We start from the raw sequence: 12603 nt of genomic DNA, 5'->3' as shown, positions 1-12603 counted from the left end.
AAGAGGTGTGGAGTTTCCATAACCACACAACCTCAAAAAAAAAAAAAAAAAAAAAGAAAAAATAAATTAAAAAAAAAAAGAATCTGGGTCCTACCCAGCTCTAATACTTAGCTATATAATCCTGGTCAACTAAATAGAGAAGCCAGAACTCACTACTCTGAGCTTTGAAACTTAAGTCAAAACCAGCCACATATATGCATAAGAACGACCTCTTCCGACCTAAGACCAGAAGTACCCCCCTCTCCCCACCTCTCAGGGCCTCTTTAAGGCAGCATTGGACACAAGCTCATGACTAAGCTGCCCAGCCCGAAGGCAGAGTCACCTCTGAGGCCGCACCACTACCAACTCGGGGGCGAGACGCTGAGGAGAGACAAGAGCTTACCACCATTCTTCTGCAGTGCTCTGGCTGTAACTCTCTTGGCGAGCATCATGAACTGACTGTCTTCCCCTACTTCTTCTTCAGCTATAATTTTCCCCTGCTGTGCCTGAAAATAAAAGCATACATTAACAGAAAAGTCTACGTCTTCCTGAATTAGCATAGCCTGGGCTATAAAACTAGCTATCTGGGGTATCATTCGTTTTCCCTTATAACTTTTGCTGCTTTAGATAACAAGAAAAAAAATGAAAGACAAAACAAAATTTTGGACAAATAAACATGAAGAGACTGCCCTCTTAATCTTCTCAAAGAATAAAGGAAACTAAAGGGTTAAAAGAGACAGCAATATGTTGCCAGGATTCGAAACCACCATGACAAGCTAAGTGACTGTGTTCCTCGTCCCTACAGATGAGAGTCAGAACGGGGGATCGTGCGGGCTGGCTACCTGGTCCTGAAGCCACTGCTCTCGCTCAATCCGCTCCTTCCTCCACCTGGCTTCCGTTTCGTCAAGCTGCTCTTCCACCTGATCGTCATCAGATTCTCTGTGGAACAGGTCCATCTGGGAAGCATCATCTAAAGCAAGAGTCAAGGCAATCAGCGTCCGGCAGTCCCACAGGAGAGGGGGCTTGTACGGACACCAAAATAAATCTGGGCCAGCTGCTGCACGGTGGGTAAGGCAGCTGGGTCCCACCCCACGGCTGACTGTGCTGTTCAAGTCCCGAACATGGCAGCTTAAACAACATGCTGGGTGCTTAGTGTGTATGCCCCAAATCCCAAAAGGTGGGAGAAATGGAGAAGGGATTGCAGCATGACCATCTTCCGTGGGGAGTGGGGTGGGGCGGGGTGTGCTTTCTCTTTCTTGCCAGTGAACACATGCACCCGTTGGCAAATTAAAAAATAAATAAATCCGTTTTATTTACTATATAATGACATAAACTTCTCCCAGCCACTAACAGAAAACAATGGTTTCAGTCAGGTCCTCCACACGGCCTGCTAAAATTTTGGTTCCCATTGCTGTCTCCAACTGGACAGATGTGGACATTGTAAGTTTCCTTTTCAAGGCACCAGATACCTATGTTTTTCCACCGGAATTTCCTTATTCGCCCAGGACCATCGCTGTGCAGATCCCCGTCAGCAAGGTACCGCTCTTGGTACAAACGCAGCTGTCGCTTATCGTCATCCAGCATGGCTTTCCTGCAATGGGAGGAACGAGCTGTTCAAAACCAGGACCATTCTGCGGGGTATAGAGCCTGCCTTAAGATGCACCCTCTTACTCAGAAGGGCTTGCTGGGATACTGACATGTGTATTTTCTTGACTTGACTCTGCAGCTCCTCATCAGAAGGAAGGACTTCGTCAATTACATCCTCTTCATATTCATCAATCTCTTCCCCATCATACTCGTCTTCACTTCCCACATCACTTCCTGACACCTCTGCTTCGTCCTCTAGGTATTTTTTCAATCTCCTGAAAGCATTTTTAAAGGTTAGAAAGTGTAACAACGAATATACACGCGAAATATGAAAGCAAATGAGGAAAGTCACCGCTAATAACAATATGCTTAGGTTTGTTGATGTTTTTTGGCAGTATTTAAAAGTAACACTTTGGGGCTGGATGGCTGTGCCACGGGAAAACATGATGCTCTGAAAGGCTGACCCACATAGTGAGGTTCCAGGCTTGCATCCAGAGGCCTCCCTGAGAACGCTGAGCACATGTGTGCCCATGAGCCAGGGCTGGCTGGAACTGGACGGGGACTGTAGCATCAAGACCCTATTAGAAGTGCCATCTCTGTCTCTCATTCATGGAAAAAAAAATACGACTTTCAAAAAACTTTTCTTTCTTTTTAATCATCACAGGTTATATATGGCAAGTGGCTGGGAGCAGAAAGAGAGGCGCATCCTCCAATGGGGCACAGCTGCCTGAAATCCCTTCTCCACTTCTCCATCCTGGGGAGATTTTGGGCACACACATACACACCACCCAGTGTATTTTTCAAGCCACTGGGGCCAGGATTTGAACTGTGTGGTTGCCATGTGGGATCTGGGTCTCTCTGTTTTATTTTTTTTTGGAGAGTTTTTTTGCTATAGGGTGCGTGCGCTCACCAGAAAGACAGAGAGACAGAGAGATAGAAAGTGACAAAGCACCCCACAGGGGGGAGGGCCATGCCCCTATCCCTTCCCCTCCATTCTCCTCTCGGGATATTGGGCACGCACACACACATGCCCAGTGTGAGTTTAAGCCACCGGGTCCAGGACTTGAACTGTAGTCGACTACATGGGAGTCCAGCGACATAACAATTACGCTAACTACTGGTCCCAATACATATATTTCTAAAGAATTATTTATTTATTTGTTATATTGTTATTTTTCATTTGACCAGAGAGAGAAAGGAAAAGTGAGAAAGCAAGCCACCAGGTCCCAGACTCAAACTGTGGAAGTCCAGTGTCTCAACCACCACCTGCAAGTCCCTTAAATAATATTTTCTAAGACTTAAAAGTTAATCGCTCAGGGGACCAGCAGTTAGCGTAATGGCTATGTTGCTGGACTCCCATGTAGTTGACCATGGTTCAAGTCCCGGACCTGGTGACTTAAACTCACACCAGGCACGTGTGGGTGCGTGCCCAAGGTCCCGAGAGGAGAATGAAGGAGAAGGGATTGCAACGTGGCCATCCCCTCCAGAGGGTGATTTCTTCCTTTCTGTCTGTCTTTCTGGTGAACTCATGTGCCCTGTAACAAAAACCTCTATGGGAAAAAAGAAAAAGAAAAAGAAAAGTTAATCACTCAGGCCAGCCCGTGGCCTGGTGGTGGTTAAGGCAGCTGGATCCCACATAGCCAACTATTTGTTCAAGTCCCAGACCCCACCAGGTTGGAAAACACGCCAGGTATGTGTATGTGTGCGCACGTGAAAGGAGGAAGAAGTGATGAAGAGATTGGGGCATGACCATGCCCCACCTGGGGGTGCTTCTGGTTTCCTCTGTCTTTTTCTGGCAAGTGTATGCGACCACTGGCAAAATAGTAATAATAAAAATAAATAAGGTCTGTTGATTTGGGGGTCAGCAGATGGCATACTGGTTACGTCCCTGGACTCACACATGGCCAACCATGGTTTGAGTCCCAGACCTGGTGGCTTGAGGCTCACGCTGGGCACGTGTGTGTGCATCTTCAAGATCCTGAGAGGAGAATGAAGGAGAAGGGACTGTGGCGTGGCCATCTCCTCTAGGGATATGATTTCTCATTTTTCCTCTTACTGTCTCTATCTCTCAGGCAAGTGCATGCGCCATAAGGCAAAAACCTCTGGGGAAAAAAAACAAAAACGAAAGCTGTTGATTTAAAAAAAGTTATCCCATGGGGCTAGCAGGCAGTGTGGTGGATAAGAGTGCTGGATTCCCACATGGCAGGCCATGGTTCAAGTCCTGGACCTGTTGGCTTATTTTCTCATTTTCCCTTGCTCTCTGGTGATCAAAACAAACAAACAAACAAACAAACAAACAAACAACCTAACATAAATTAAATAAATAAATAAATAATTCTTTTTAAAAAAAAAGTTCTCACTCAGTACATACTATGTGCCAGTAACGGCTTTACAGACATTATCAAATTATCTTAGGAGTAGGTACACTATTCCTTTCATTCTACATCCTTTCATTCTACAGTTCAGGCTCAGAGAGAGTAAATAATTTTTCCAAGGTCCTAGCATGCGCTCGCCAGAAAGACAGGGAGATAGAAAGCAAGAAATCATCCCCCAGGGGGGATGGTCACGCTGCAATCCTTCCTCCTCCATTCTCCTCTCAGGATCTTGGGCATGCACGCACACGCGCCCAGTGTGAGTTTTAAGCCACCGGGTCTGGGCCTCGAACCACAGTCGACTATGTGGGAGTCCAGTGACATAGCCATTACGCTAGCTGCTGGCCCCTAGCCCACCAGATCTTGATCTCCATGAGTGGCACGGCTGGGGCTCAGAGCTCCTGGTAATTAAAATTATTACTAGTTACTTTTTCTGACTTGGGCTCCCCTTTAGAACAAATTTTCTGTCACTTGGGGTTTAAAGTTCTGTTATCTATGGTCATAAGAGGTAGAAGTCTGATAGTTTGCTAAAGGCTAATTTTTTTTTTTTTTGGAGAGATTTTCACTGTAGGGCACATGCGCTCGCCAGACAGACAGAGAGAGACATAGAGACAGAAAGCGAGAAATCACCCCACAGGGGGGATGGTCACGCCGCAATCCCTTCTCCATTCTCCTCTCGGGATCTTGGGCACGCACGCACACGCGCCCAGTGTGAGTTTTAAGCCACCGGGTCCGGGACACGAACCACGGTCAACTACGTGGGAGTCCAGCGACATAGCCATTACACCAACTGCTGGTTCCCAAGGCTGATTTTTATCAAAAACTTACATTGTGCTTTTCCAAAGCTGAATTCCTCTAAATCCTAGGGTTCCTGGGAAATCCCATTAGGCTACTAGTCACTAAGTTTCCCAATCTTTCCACCCACACTCTTTGAATGGTTCATTCTTTATAAGACTTCATTCGAACGAAGAGCTCTGTAGTTAAATAAGGCTGAAGAACCACTGCCTTGCCAAACAAAAAAAAAAAAAAAAAAAAAAAATCTACGAATGACCTGAAGCTGTATGAGACAGTTAATATGACAGGTGACAGATGAGAACCCAAAATGGATCTTAACAGAAGGGGATGATGGCCTGAAAGTGGTAACATAAATCTAATAGGAATCAATATGATAGCCTATATGTGAATTCTAAAGGTCAGGCATATACATATGTACTATTAAATATCTATTAGAATTATCTTTATGAAACTTTAACATCATAGAAATATGCTTATGAATATGCTAAGCAGGAAAAAAAAAAGATGCAAAATCAAATACAAAATACCTCTACAAATCTCAACTATATGAAAGTATACATATAAAGATTAAGCGGGGGGCCAGCCCTGTAGTACATCAGTTAAGCCCTATGCATACGGATCTGAGTCCTACACCAGTAACCAGTTAGAATCTTCATACCAGCAGATACAAAAACACACCATGCATGTCCATGCATGCCCCAAATCCTGACAGGATGAAGAACTGGAGAAAAAAGGATTGCGCATGCCCGCACTAAATTGAGGCGTTCTCTCCCCACCACCAGTCTGGCAAGTGCAGACAGTATCTGGCGATTAAAAATTGGAAAAACTAAGGGGCCAGAGGGAGGTGTGGTGGTTAAGGCACTGGACTCCCCACATGATCAGCTGTGGTTTGAGTCACAGACCCGGGTGGCTTGAAAAATCACTGGGCCCATGTGAGTGCGTGCCCCAAATCCAAAGAGGAGAAAGGAGAAGGGATTGCGAGTAGCCATTGCTCCAGGGGGGTGACTTCTCATTTTTCCTCTCTCTGTCTCTCTCTGGTGAGCTCATGTGTCCTACAGCAAAAACCTTTAAAAAAAAAATAATAATAAAAAGGATTAAAAGGAGATAACCACCATTAACACTTTCACATATACTCTGGATGGTGGACACAAACATTTTATTTTCATTTTTCTGTATTCTCTTATTTCTAAAATTTTACTTATTTTCTTTATTCATAATAGAGCACATGCGCATGCATGTATGTGCCAGCGTGTTTTAGCCTGACTAGGCTAGGGACTCAGACCATGATCACCATGTGGACCCAGCCTCTTGGACAGTCCGTTACTGCAGCATCAGAGTTGGCCCAGTTCTTCTCTTTTTAAAATTGTCTAGAGGGTGGGACCAGTAGTTGGCGTAATGGCTATGTCGCTGGACTCCCATGTAGTCGACCAGTTCGAGTCCTGGACCCAGTGGCTTAAACTCATGCCGGGCACATGTGCGTGCGTGCCCAAGATCCTGAGAAGAGAATGGAGGAGAAGGGATTGTGGTGTGGCCATCCCCTCTGGGGGGGTGATTTCTCACTTTCTGTCTCTCTGTCTTTCTGGCGAGTGCACGTGCCCAGTAAGAAAAAAAACCTCTCCCCCCCACCCAAAATTTTTTTTTCTAGAGGGTGTATGCACTCACTAGAGACAGGGAGAGAGGGAAAGTGAGAAATGCCCCCACTCCAGGGGACAGTCATGCTACAATCCCTTTTCCATTTCTCTTTTCAATATTTTAAGGCACGCACACATGCCCAGCATATTTTTTTAAGCCACCAGTCTGGACTGGAACAGTATAATCAGCCATGTGGGGTCCAGCTACCTCAACCACCATGTCACCCATTGGCCCAGCCCTACATTCTTTTAAATATTCTCAAATAAATGTGTTACTTTTATCATCAGAACAACAAAACATTGAAAAGATAAAGAGACTGGAAGCAGTGTCACTAGAAATGTCACCGGTTGTGGAAGGAGTCAGACGTTTAATAAAGAAATCATGTAACGAAGATATGACCTTCTTTGAATAGTCAACAGACTTCATATGGAAAGACTTCAACCTGTGTTAACCACGAAAAGCAGAAAAAGAACCAGTAAAGTTATACAGAAAGGTATACAGAAAGGCGGCAAATTACAAGTCGACTGTTGGAGGAACTTTCTAGCATTGAACAGACAGCAGAACACCTACATTTGCCTTTTCAACTTCTCAGAGTGCTTCAGGAGTTCTTCGTCATCGTCGTCATGGTCTTCCGGCCCCAAAGCTTCACTGCTAGAGTCACTGTGTTCATCCTGCAAAATCACAGGGAACACTGAAGTTAAGCAGGACAAAATGTGTCCTCCAAAACAGGGCTTACGAACTTTCGTCCACAAACACCTCATTCCAGGGTATTGCTTCTGACCAGGTGCAAGCTTAGAATTCTCAAGAAGTCAGACAAGAAACTCCCCCAGGGCCCGCACTGCTAGAGCGTGTGACTGCTTTGCTCCCTACATAACCCACCTCATCACTGTTAAATTCATTATCATTTGGGACAAGCCGGAAGTCTCCAAATTCCTCCTCTTCCTCACCTTCTTCTTCCCTAAAATGTGAATCAACAAATCAGTTGTTGACAGCAAACTACAAGCAGCTAAAAATTTCATCAGCACCAATAATCTCTTCAAGAAACAGGAACCAAGATTATCTTGCCTTTTATTAAAAACGTTTTTGCCACAGGGTGCCAGTGTTCCCCCAGAGAATGGGAGAGAGAGAGACAGACAAACAGTGAGAGAGAAAGTGAGAAATCACTCCTTAGGGCTGATGGTCATGCTGCAATCCCCTCTCCTCCATTCTCCTGAGACTCTAGGTATGCACGAACACATGCACGGTATGATTCTCAAGCTGCCAGGTCCAGGACTCAAACTGTAATTGGCGATGTGGAAGTCCAGCACTTTAACCACTATGCCACCTGCTGTCCCCTAAAAAGTATTATTCATTATTTTTTTTAAAGAGAGATTTTTGCTATAAGGTACATGCACTTGCCAGAGGGGGGGGTAGGTTCCCCCCCAAGGGGGGATGGCTGTGCTGCAATCCCTTCTCCTCCATTCTCCTCTTGGGATTTTGGGCACACATGCACATGTGCCTGGTGTGAGTTTGGAACTGCCAGGTCTGGGACTCAAACCATGGTTCACCATGTGAGAGTCCAGCGACATAACCATCATGCCATTTATTGGTCCTAAAAGTATTATTATTTTTTCTTTTTCTTTTTTTTGGAGAGATTTTCACTGTAGGGCGCGTGCGCTCGCCAGACAGACAGAGAGAGACATAGAGACAGAAAGCGAGAAATCACCCCCCAGGGGGGATGGTCACGCTGCAATCCCTTCTCCTCCGTTCTCCTCTCGGGATCTTGGACACGCACGCACGCACACGCGCCCGGCGTGAGTTTTAAGCTACCGGGTCCGGGACACGAACCGCGGTCGACTACGTGGGAGTCCAGCGACATAGCCATTACGCTAACTGCTGGTTCCCTAAAAGTATTATTTTTAATTGACACATAATTGTATGTATTTATCTTGCTCCTTAAAAAAAAAAAAAAAAAAAAGGGGGAGATTTTTGTTTTACAACATGTGTGCTTGCTCTGGAGAGACAGAGACAAGGAGACAGAAAGCAAGAAATCACTCCCCAGGAGAAATGGCCCCGCTGCAATCCCTTCTCCTTCATGCTCCTCTCAGGATTTCGGGCATGCTCATGCACGTCCCCAGCATGAGTTTTAAGCTGCTGAGTATGGGACTCAAACCATAGTCGACTGTGTGCAGTCAACCGCAGTCCAGCGAAGTAACCATTACGGCATCTGCTGGTTACTTTATTTTGCCTTTTTTTAAAAAACTTTTAAACAGTGGTAAAATATACTTAACATAAAATTTACCATCTTTTTTTTTTGTGTGTGTGAGAGGTTTTTGCTATAGGGTGCATGCGCTTGCCAGACAGACAGGGAGAGACAGAGAGACAGAAAGTGAGAAATAACACACTGGGGGGATGGCCACGCCACAATCCCTTCTCCTGCATTCTCCTCTTGGGATCTTGAGCACGCATGCACACACGCCCAGCGTGAGTTTTAAGCCACCGGGTCCAGGACTCAAACTGCGGTCGACTACATGGGAGTCCAGCGACATAGCAATTACACTAACTGCTGGTTCCCATCTTTTTTTCTTTTTTTTAATTTACCATCTCAAACCAAGATTTAATTTTTTTTTTTTTGCCATAGGGTGCATGCGCTTGCTACAGAGAGACACAGAGACAGAAAGTGAGAAATCCCCTCACAGTGAGGATGGCTGGCCATGCCACAGTCCTGCTGGAGGGTGCTCTCTCTCCCTGGAGAGTGCACATACCCTCTGGTCTCCTCACCAATCTCTGAGACTCACCTGTCTGTTGGGAAAGAGCCTGAGCAAAGAGCTAGTGCTTCTTCCATCGGGTCACCCATGCTGTTCTCCTTCTCCTGCTGCAGCTCTGATGGAGCCAGAGTGGAGGCAACTGTATGACAATAAGGGAAAATTTGTCATCAAGGATGACAGCGTTATCCTCTTTTCCCAGCCATCTAAAGACATGCCAGCTCAATACAGTTCTAAGGTAAGCTTGCCAAAAAGAGCTCACCAACTACTCATTCAACAAATCCTTATTTAGTGCCTCGTGTGTGCCAAGCACCAGATACGGGAGTGAACCAAGCTCCCAGCTCTCGTAGGGCTTACATTCAAGTGTAGAGCTTACCTCCAAATGGGTGTATTTATCCCAAGTGGGGGCTGTGAAGGGGGCAGGGAGATGGAAACACGGGTGGAAAATTAACATTTATATAAAATTTACTGCCACCAGACACTGCTCTAAACTTTGTGCGTCGACTAACCATGTCTATCATATGCCAAAGCCCAAGCAGTCTGAGGCAGACAAACACACCACCCAACGCAAGTAAGCACTCTAAGTGTCAGGGAGCTAAGCAATGAATTCAGCCTTCTACGAGATTCCATTACCGCCCTGTGCTCTGTGAACTCTTTTCCTGAGAGTAAGGGTTCCGTCAAGAACAAGGACATCTGATACTTGGCTGCAGGGAGCCTGAGGCTCTCTGGTGGATATTTACCCTGGGAAGTGAACTTTCCTGAACAAAGATTCAGAAGTTCCTCCATGTTTTCTTTCTTGTCACTCTTCCTGGATAGACATTTTTCGGCCTGAGATGTAAAATTTCCAGAACACAAATCCAACAGCTCATCCATGTTGGCATCCATGGCATTCTCGTCCATACTGGCCAATGGCAACCGAGGCTTCAAAGCCTGGTACTGATTCCTGTGGTTTCTAACATTTAAGAACCTACGAGCACAACAGATAGTGTAAGGATTTCTCCAGAGAAGCAGCAAAGTAGTGGGTGAAAAGCTCCAAATTCATTTCCAACACCGAAGTGCAAAGCTGAATCCCAAATCAGAAAACAAGATTCAAACTTTAGCTCCACACTGATCTAAAGAAGGAAAGGAAAGTTCTATGAAAGAATAAAATGCTTTCCAAAAAGAGAGTGTAAAAGAGAATTTTTGGCTTCAGATGATGTTAGAGTAAGGCTTGATGTTATTATCTATAATGTGCCAATGAACTCTCAATCTTACCCCCAAATTGTAACAGTAGTGTAAACAGATACAGGGCAATCTGATGCCCTGACGACACAAGATCCATGCGTTTCAAATAAGACAGAAATAAAAAGATCAAAATGTCAGCAAAAGCCACTTCTGTTTTACTTTCTGCAGAGACTTTGTTCAAACTTGTAGAATATAATACTAATGGTCTACATACCTTCTCTTTCTCAGTGAGAAAGCGCAGATGGAGTGACAGAAGCTCCTTTTATTTTTAAACAAAATTAAGCAGTACCCAACACCATTCCCACCCACAGAAACACAAAACTACCTACCCATCTGCATCCAACAGTTGGCTCTGAGTGTCATCTTCTAAACAGAACTGGAAGTCTCCTGCTCCTAGGAAAAGTGTCTTAGGCTCTGGGGAGGCGTTATACAGATCCTGGGAATCCTCTATGGGAAGTGAAGGCTCAGACAGTTTCCCTGAACTCTGGCACCAAAACATAAACAAACAATAACAAAACATTTTACAAATGTCATTCACTGTCATGACAACAACAGAAGTTGCTATTTCCAACCCGAAATCTACTCTCAGGCAATTGCGATCCAGGACAAAGCATAGCCAAGACACAAAGGCAGAAGATTTTTTAAACTGAATACACATAAGCTCAGTACCGATGTGGTGGGAGTTGGTTGGCTGGGACACGCTTTATTTAGCAGTGTGGGAAGGAAAGGGAGGAGGAGATTAGAAAACTATTACCACCTTACCTTAGAAGTTGAGCTGACCAAGCTGGCTCGAAATAGCCCAGGAGAAGGAGATCTGAATCCCCCCGCTGTAGGGAACAAACTGGTCCCACGGCCTGTTTGTCTGTTGCAAGGCTGATAGGACGGAATGGTGGAGCCAATCAGCTCAAAGCTGCTGTTATGGCTGTTCTCCTTCGTTAGCAATGAACATGAATCATCTTCATCTAAAGAAAGAGAAGAACCTTTTAAGGGCATGATTATGGAAATAAGGTGGATTTGTTTAGGAAAAAGCTGAGGATGAAAGTGTCAAATAAAATTCACAGGCAAACTCTTCAAAGTTATATGTTCCAAAACATTAGGTTCAAGGTAGATTACAGTACCAAGACGGCATTATATTAGGTTGTCGGCAAAGTCATGACACATTTTAGCACAGAAAAATAGAGAAAAGTACGCCATGACTTTTCCAACAACCCAATACGATCAGAGTTTATTTCTCTCAGTGAAGTGACACCCGAAAGTTCTCTTCTTTCTCTCATCCTGACTAATGTCTATAATTACTCCCTTCATTAGCCAACCAATTATCCATCTTATTCATCTTTGATCTCCATAAAGAAACATTTTATGGCTCACTCAATCAACACATGATCACTAAAACTTTCTATATACCAATGGCCCATCATAAGGAAACTGCATGTAAGTTTTCCGAAAATGGACCAAAAAATGTTTTAATTCATAAACCTTTTTCTCATTATCATTTGTGACTGGAAAAATTACCAGATCCAAAAAGAAGAAATGTATGAAATTAGAGTCCTTAAGTGTCAAAGCTGAGGGATACAGAACAGTCAAGTCTGCCACACAGTCACTACTTACCCGGTTTGTTAGGCTGTCTGTCTGCACTCTCATCTGCTTCTGATTTTTCTTCAGTGGGAAAGTAACTACAAAAGAAGGAGGTAGTTTGTTTATCTGTTCCTACTTCTCACCAGAAAAGCAAGTCCCAGGAAACGTTACATTTCCTTAGAGAATTACTCACTCCATCTTAGAAGAGCTGTCCTTAAATAGAAGCAAGGTAGAATCTGATGAGAGAGTCTTGGGAGCAGAAAGAAGGCCAACCGCCTTGCCAGTTTCACTACCGCCATCATTATTTTCTTTATCCATTTCTTTCTCATCTTTGGTTTCTGTGTCTTCACTACTAAGAAGGAATTCTGCAGTCTTCACCACCATGCCACCCAAAAATGAAATAATACAAGTCAAAAAACTTGAAAGCAAACATACCCTTAGTATGAACTCTGGCTACTCAGTTACGGGTCACATCTTTTTTTAATTATTTAATTTAACTTAATCACTCATTTATTTTAATCTGACCAGAGAGAAAGACACACACACACACACACACACACACACACACACACAGAGAGAGAGAGAGAGAGAGAGAGAGAGAAAGAGAGAGATAAAGAAAGTGAGAAAGCAAGCCACCAGGTTCGGGACTTGAACCATGGACAAACACGCGGAAGTGTCCAGCGCCTTAACCACCA

At 44.5% G+C, this 12603-nt stretch overlaps 1 protein-coding gene across 1 annotated transcript in view; it reads right to left on the bottom strand.

Annotated features, from left to right (window-relative positions):
- Positions 1–12603, bottom strand: part of CLSPN (claspin) — a 44264-nt gene that overhangs the window by 2873 nt on the left and 28788 nt on the right. Inside the window, exons 11-22 of the mRNA XM_014587879.2 lie at positions 12102–12280; positions 11942–12006; positions 11096–11295; positions 10663–10817; positions 9850–10076; positions 9143–9251; positions 7245–7323; positions 6936–7036; positions 1677–1841; positions 1449–1570; positions 822–949; positions 383–485 (exon numbers count right to left, since the gene is read on the bottom strand). Of these exons, the coding sequence (XP_014443365.1) occupies positions 383–485; positions 822–949; positions 1449–1570; positions 1677–1841; positions 6936–7036; positions 7245–7323; positions 9143–9251; positions 9850–10076; positions 10663–10817; positions 11096–11295; positions 11942–12006; positions 12102–12280 (1633 nt within the window). The remainder of the gene's footprint in view (positions 1–382; positions 486–821; positions 950–1448; positions 1571–1676; positions 1842–6935; positions 7037–7244; positions 7324–9142; positions 9252–9849; positions 10077–10662; positions 10818–11095; positions 11296–11941; positions 12007–12101; positions 12281–12603) is intronic.

Source organism: Tupaia chinensis, unplaced genomic scaffold, assembly GCF_000334495.1.
Source record: "Tupaia chinensis unplaced genomic scaffold, TupChi_1.0 Scaffold000239_1, whole genome shotgun sequence".
NCBI lineage: Eukaryota > Metazoa > Chordata > Mammalia > Scandentia > Tupaiidae > Tupaia > Tupaia belangeri.
The sequence above is the reverse complement of the archived record's forward strand: the minus strand, read 5'-3'. Positions and strand labels throughout refer to the sequence as shown.